The 7,132-nt window shown below is 30.2% G+C and overlaps 1 protein-coding gene across 1 annotated transcript; it reads right to left on the bottom strand.

The window, feature by feature from the left end:
• Window positions 1-2,516: 2,516 nt before the first annotated feature.
• Window positions 2,517-5,539, bottom strand: LOC124838384 (indole-3-pyruvate monooxygenase YUCCA2-like). Its single transcript, XM_047313978.2, has 4 exons — window positions 4,491-5,539; window positions 3,426-3,674; window positions 3,157-3,279; window positions 2,517-3,013 (listed from the first exon to the last, which is right to left on the bottom strand). Exons 1-4 carry the CDS (start codon window positions 5,184-5,186, stop codon window positions 2,831-2,833), a joined length of 1,251 nt encoding a protein of 416 aa, XP_047169934.2. The 5' UTR covers window positions 5,187-5,539; the 3' UTR covers window positions 2,517-2,830.
• Between the last annotated feature and the right edge of the window lie 1,593 nt (window positions 5,540-7,132).

The raw sequence follows: 7,132 nt of genomic DNA, 5'->3' as shown, positions 1-7,132 counted from the left end.
AAATAGACAAAAAATAGTTAAATTTTATATATTTTTAATCGAGACAATAAAATTCTAATAACCATAAATACAATTTTTAATTATAATAATAATAATAATAATAATAATAATAATAATAATAATAATAATAATAATAAAGCTAAGCACTGAAATTGATTCTCTTTCGATAAAATAAATTACAAAATAGAAAATAAAAATATTTATATAAGGTAAAATCATAAAATATTATTAATCTAAATAAAAGAAATTACAAACTAAATGTCTTTGGTTAGAATATTTTGATATATATGTTAATGGAAAAACAAAAACATAGCGACTAATTAAAGTTTATTTTATAAAGAAAAAAAAATGTGCATGGAATTTGAACTGTAATAGAAACTTATATTGAGAAAAATGTTTTTCATATTTTCACTTTTTAAACGTTGTAGTTTGCATTAAACGAAATCAATTTATGAATGTTCAAAAGATAGGTTAGAGACAAACAGTAACTGCAACTGAACTTTATGCAGAAAATCAGAGTTTGAATGAATTACAAACCAAACAAGGCATAGAAAATCAGTCTCACAACTATATAAAACGATTTTATCTATACACGAAGAAAATATGGAACACAATTCCTTCATTCTAGTCGAAAACTTTGAATTGTTCTTCTTCTCTTAAACTCTCACTACAACTTCAATTTCCAACTTATGCATATCCCTTTTGATCATAATTGAATTCAACGTTTATGAATACAACCTCCATGTGCACGATTTCAATTTTCAACCCTCACATCTCAATCATTTGCATTAAATCAATATGGCCTTTCTTTCCAAGTGATGGTACTCTTGATTTTTCAGTTTGATTGAACAATTTTTTAAGTAATAATTAAGTATTTGTATCATGACATCAAAATGATATTTTGAAAGAAAATTTACAAAAATGATTATTCATTAATTTAAATATAAGTTGTAAGTATCATATTAGATATAAATAAGAAAGTTTGACAAATATATAAGAAAAGAAACAAAATTTATATACATTAAATCTTAAAATTTTATATTGGTAGTGATATACCAGGTCTTTTACATGAACAATTTATATGTCCAGTGGTAGAAGTGTACTAGGATAAACTTAAAACTCTTTTACATTGAGGAAACAATGATTTTTTATTTTTATTTTATAGTTTAATGTTGTTTTTTATTAAGAATAGATAATAGTTGCTTATTATATGCGTTAGAGTACTACCTCGGATAAAGAAAAAGGGTTCTACCTTATTATTAATGATTAGAGTCATATTTATAAGTTTAATATCACTCAGTATAAGAAAATTTAAGAAAAAAATAAAATTAGTTGCCTATTTTTGTTGGAAAACGATTAAAAATGTTAAAAAGTGAACTCTAACCCTAACTTAACTCTATCAAATCAACTTGTAAGATAAAGTTTGCACTTACTTATATACTCTAAATTGGTCGATATAGAACTTTCAACAGGTTTACAATATATAAGCGAGTGCAAATCTCATCTTACCAGTTGGTTTTGTAAGGCTAAATTAAACTTAAATTTCACTTCTTCACATGATCTTCCAGTCATAAATTAGAATCTATTCTAACAACATTTGTTTTTTGTTGGGTTATTTGTTATTTGATTGGTCTATTGCTTCATCAATTATTGGACCGTTGTCGAACCATATCTATTAATATTTAGTCTCACATTCGATATAAATATCTCTTGACGGAAGTAGGATAAATATTTCACATTAACTAAATATAAGGTAAAAGTATATAAATAGATACCATCATCACTTTACACACCTAGTAAATTTAAACTAGACTTACAGTCAAATTGTTAATGATATTAAAATAGTTTACTTTTTCACCTAAAATAATGAAAAATAGACATAGGACCTTAATTTATCACATATGTAAAATTCTCAACCAAACCGGACTACTACAAAACATTTAATCAAGTACAAACACTATGAACTTGAAATGTCATTCTTATTGCGTTTAAGATGTTAAGATGTCCAATTCTTTCATGATGACGATGCAAAGAGGTTATTCTACCAATTTCAAGCACTCATAAAGAGACTACTCTATCAAACTTATATATTCACAGTAAGTATAAGTGAACTCACACAATGTTTTATACAATGTAAATTAAAACTAATATATATTTACAATATGCTTAAGTGCATTAATTTTCATTCTTAGAAGTTTTTACGTTATAAGTTTTTACGTTATAAGTTTTCACTTGTTTATGACGAATTCTGACCTCGAAACAAAACTAAATTCTTTTATTGAATTTAATTTTCATTCCTATTTTGACTTTATTTAATTTTTTCTTTTTTACACTGAGTGCAATCATCCTTTTTTTTTTAATCTTGTCTTTGATATTTTTATCTTTTAATGTACTTACCTCATTTTTTTTCAATAATATATTTACTCTGGTATCATCCTCAGTCTCTTGATTTCGATGCTCTCAACACTTGTAGGGTTTAGTCTTTCCTTTTATGTTTACAATGTGGATTTCTGAAGTGATTAAATATAAGAACTGCATCCATTCATATACACAAGTTACATATATGGGATAGATCTTGTACATAAACATGTATTGATACCCTTCGTAAATGGATTGATTATATTTTAAAACTTCCTTAATTATATCTCTTGTAAACAATTACTGCAACTAGGTTAGAATCTATAAACTGGTGCATATTATCGGAATCTCTTATTACTATACAAAAATCCTACTGATTTTCTCTTGAAAGGGGAATTCTGGATGGTGCATCCAAGAACACAAGATTTTGCTTTGTTGTATAGCCTGAAGTGCATCAACTCGTACACCATACTTACGTGGTCTTAGCAGCTTTCCAGCAATGTTCAATATCTTCTGCAATCCTCTTTGCATCAATAGATGCTCCAAGAAGACCACGATTACTGAAACCCACCGCATACAGTCCATTTTCACCTTTCCATCCATTTGGGAAAGCTTTCCGAGGCAATCCATCCTTCTCACAAAACATCTCACTCCCCTGCTCACACCAAACATTTCAAAATCCCAATCAGTACCTCAAACAACCATTATTCTATGTGAAAAATTGGAATTTGTAAGTGCCAAAACTAAAGAAATCAGTCAAAAAGCCAAAATTAAGTTAGCAAGTGTTGAAGGAAGCACCTTCAACCAAGTGGGTACATTGCTCTTGTAACCAGTCGCCATAATGATTGCATCGAAATTCTCTGTTTTTCCATCCACAAACTCCACCTTGTGTTGTGCTAGTTGTTTAATCCCGCGGCAAACCTATACATATCAGACTATATATGTATCGTTAGAATCAATGAAAGAGAAACACAATTTTTAAAACGGGCAAATTTGGTTGACTATGACAAGAAACAGAATACGATAAAACAATATGGATTTGATTGGGACAGAGAAGATTATCTAGCCTTAATTTTTCCGCTTTTTATGTGAGCAAGTGTGCCAACATCCAAAACTGGGGTCTTGCCGTACAAGTTCTTGAGCTCTAGAGGGCCGATTTTGGGACGATGAAGTCCAAATTGAGCTGTGTCCCCAAGAATGAGATGTGACATTAGAAGTAAAAATTTATCCACGAGGCGTACATGGAACCACTTAAGCAAGCACATAGACAAACCAAAAGTTGATTTCCCGAACATTTGCTGAGGTAAGATATGCACCTGTGGTGAAAACAAAATATCACGTTTGAAATCTTAAAAGTTGCTTAAGAAACATTTTAGGAAAATTAGAGACACCCCAGTAGTGACCATCATCTTTTCATGCTTCCGGAGATTCTCTTCACCACTGAAAATGGTTCCATGACAGAAAACAACATACTATCAATTAAAGATTTTGGGTTGCTGACCACGTTCGCGCATGCGAGAGAATTCCAATAAACTATTCAGGACCATGATAAATTCCTTTTTCCAAACTTGTCTTTATTTAGAATCAACACTCATGTTTTTAAAAATAAATAATTAGTTTTGCAAAGATACAGTTTCTGCCATACTAGTTCTTTAGTAATGAAAATGACATCTGGGGCTTATATTTTACCCTCACAATAACTCATCAGACTACTTTGAATAGCAGCATAACGCATACTTCAAATAATAAAATTTTAGGCGTGGTCTTACTTCTGGTCATGTCATATTTTACTCCTTTATGCACGTAATATATTACCAGACTCTGTTCATGTCACTGTTTTACATCAATTCCAATAGGAACACATAGTTAAGATGAATTTAAAGAGGATCAGTGAATTTACTGTAAAAGCAATACCCAATACGCTTTCTTATGCATGTACAAACACAGTAAGAACAGGAGTGTAGAGAGTTCTTCAATTATAAATTTTGAGGGTTTACTTTTATGATAGATTTTTTTAACTATATTATTATTATATGTCATAATTTCTTTGTAGTTAACAGGTAGTAGTGATGGAAACATATATATGAAGACGTTGAGGATGTTATTAGATGATAAGTGTGAAATTTACTAACCGTGTCTCTAACCACAAGGGATGGGAGAGCATTATGGTTGCAGAGATCTAAGCAAACTTCCATTCCCGAATTTCCACATCCAACTACTAAAACCTTCTTACCACAGAAAATACTGCCACTTTTATATGAGCTAGTATGTAAGATAGGCCCTTCAAACTCACCCATTCCTTGGATTTGTGGCACAAACTCCTCAGCATTCTCTCCAGTAGCTACTATGAGCCAGTCACAAACATATTCTGTCTCCTCCTTTTTGATGTCTTGAGTCTTCACCCTCCAACAGCCACATCTGTGATCATAATTGGCACTGACCACTGTTCTGCTAAAAGCTGGTTTGATGTGAAAATGGTTGGCATAGGCCTTCAAGTAGGCCAAGAATTGTTGCTTTGTTGGATAAGAGGGAAGGTGTTGGGGGAATGGCATTAGAGGGAGTTGGCAGAATTGCTTAGGGAGATGAAGGCATAGGCGGTCATAAGTCTTGAACTCCCACATTGAAGCTATGCAATCAGCCCTTTCAAGGATTAGGCTTGGAATGCCTTTCTGTTTAAGACATGCTGCTGCAGCAAGCCCTGAGGGTCCAGCACCCACTATCACTGCTCCTCCCACACCTATTACTCTTCTCATTTTACCCATCTTTACCTCAACATAATCATGGACCCTTTTTCCTTCCACCTCCTTCAAGTACTCCATCAAAACCATAAAAGCCTAATAACTTCAAGGGCTGCACAAACTCACCTTAAAAAAAAGGTTGTGGATATATAAATGTAGTCACAGTTGTGATCACAATGTGGTCGCAGACACCTAAAAAGTCTTGATGCTGAAGCTGAAATCAGACTGTTGAGTCAAACAAAACCATGTTAATACTTTGTAAGAAGTTCAAAGTCAGTCATATGAAGTGAATAGATGAGAAGGTGAAATGAGCATATGGTTTTGTGAGGGTCTGATTTGGTTCAATATACTAACTGAGTTTGAAGTTTGGTTTTGTTGAATGGATGAGAAAGCAGGAAGCAAGGACATGAACAGAAAGAAAAAGAGAGAGCAAGTTAAAGGGATTTTTGTATTGGTGGATTGGAAGTATAGATACATGTATGTGTATATATATATATATATATTTGAATTGGTGACTGGTGATGAGTGCTAAAAGGAGTTTGGTTTTTATAAGTGTACATGTCCATGATAATAAAAGCTACTAAGAAACCAACTTTCATCTCCCAATCAAACCAAATACACAAATACATATTGAGAGTGGGAAATTTTTTGGTCTTATTAAGCACAAACACTCACTCAAATCCTACAGACGTACTCTTAACTTATTATAATATAAAGAATTCGATTTTTTATTATAATTTTGCAATTTAAAAACACCCTTCTATTGATTTATATCATCCAATTATTCACAAAAAGTTAGAAAATGACCTACTATTTATGTACGGGATGTTGCACTTTATTACGTATAACGTCTTAATGGCCCCATTAGTGATTTCGATCTACTTAAACACGCCATTTGCCTTATATTTTAATTTCTAATTTTGTGTTTAATTGTCTATATCTCTATCACATACAGGGACGGAGCTAGGTTTTACTTTTAAGGGGTCCACCACATAACTTTTTCTTTAATATAAAACAAATTAATACATATTAAAGTTTTCACTAAATATTTATAGTTATATATGCCTTTTAAAACTTCTAATTAAAAATTTACTTACAGAAATTTACTTATATAATTAAAACGTTATATACACAATACCTATATTTTCATACAAAATCCGACTAATTATGTTATTCATTGGCTTCTCTTTTATGACAATAATAACTATCACTCAATGAAAAATAAATTTATTCGGATTGTAAAAATATACAAGATAAGCTAATGGCTATATTGCTAGTTATAAAACTCGGATGAATCCATTTCAATCATGATTTAGTGAATAAACGAGTTAGATTGATGTTCCATTGAAAAAATGCATTCCGCTCGGATTAACCTCAATTCACTTGGTTAAGTCAGTCGAAAACCCAATTAATATTTTTTTAGATGTGTGTGTTTTTGTCTTTTGCACTTAGTTATAGCTGTGTGGTTGAATTTTTATTATATTGTTATTAAAAAATTATTTTAGATATTTGTTATTTAATTGTAATGATTTTTTTAACTATAAAAATCACATCTTACTTTGATTTTTTAATATTTAATATTAGTACTTCATTATGATAAAATTTTCAAATTTTTTATTATATTTTTCAAATTATATTAAACATATATAACATATTTTAATTATGCTGAATAAATTATATTAAGGGTGTGTTTGAAAAAATTATCTGAAAAATTATTTTCTCATAGGAATACAAGTATTTGCAAATACGTGGATAATACTAGTGTAAAATAAACTCTTAACACACAAATTGCACATTCAATTCAACGATAAAAATATATAGTAATGAACATACATTTACTTCAAAATTGACATTGGCTAAGCTTAGAACCAACGTCAATTGATATCGGCAATCACATATAAAAAATTTAAAATTAAAATAATGACAAGGTAAAAGTTAAGTAATATAGTTCAAAATTTATAAATTAAGAAATTTTGAAATAAGAAAATTTAAAGTAATTATATCAAACACTTTTATATTGGTTAAACACTCCCCTT

The sequence above is a fragment of the Vigna umbellata genome, chromosome 1 (assembly GCF_029865625.1).
Source record: "Vigna umbellata cultivar VRB3 chromosome 1, Vumbellata_1.0, whole genome shotgun sequence".
Taxonomy (NCBI): Eukaryota; Viridiplantae; Streptophyta; class Magnoliopsida; order Fabales; family Fabaceae; genus Vigna; species Vigna umbellata.
This window is presented reverse-complemented; position numbering and strand designations above follow the sequence as displayed.

What these genes read in the sequence shown, in the direction of transcription:
- LOC124838384 (XM_047313978.2), bottom strand. Translation starts at nt 5,186, where the DNA reads ATGGTTTTGATGGAGTACTTGAAGGAGGTGGAAGGAAAAAGGGTCCAT. An exon ending in CCCTTGTGGTTAGAGACACG is followed by an intron (nt 3,675 to 4,490) that starts GTTAGTAAATTT and finishes TTTTCACCACAG; the next exon opens with GTGCATATCTTACCTCAGCA. An exon ending in TAAAAAGCGGAAAAATTAAG is followed by an intron (nt 3,280 to 3,425) that starts GCTAGATAATCT and finishes TGATATGTATAG; the next exon opens with GTTTGCCGCGGGATTAAACA.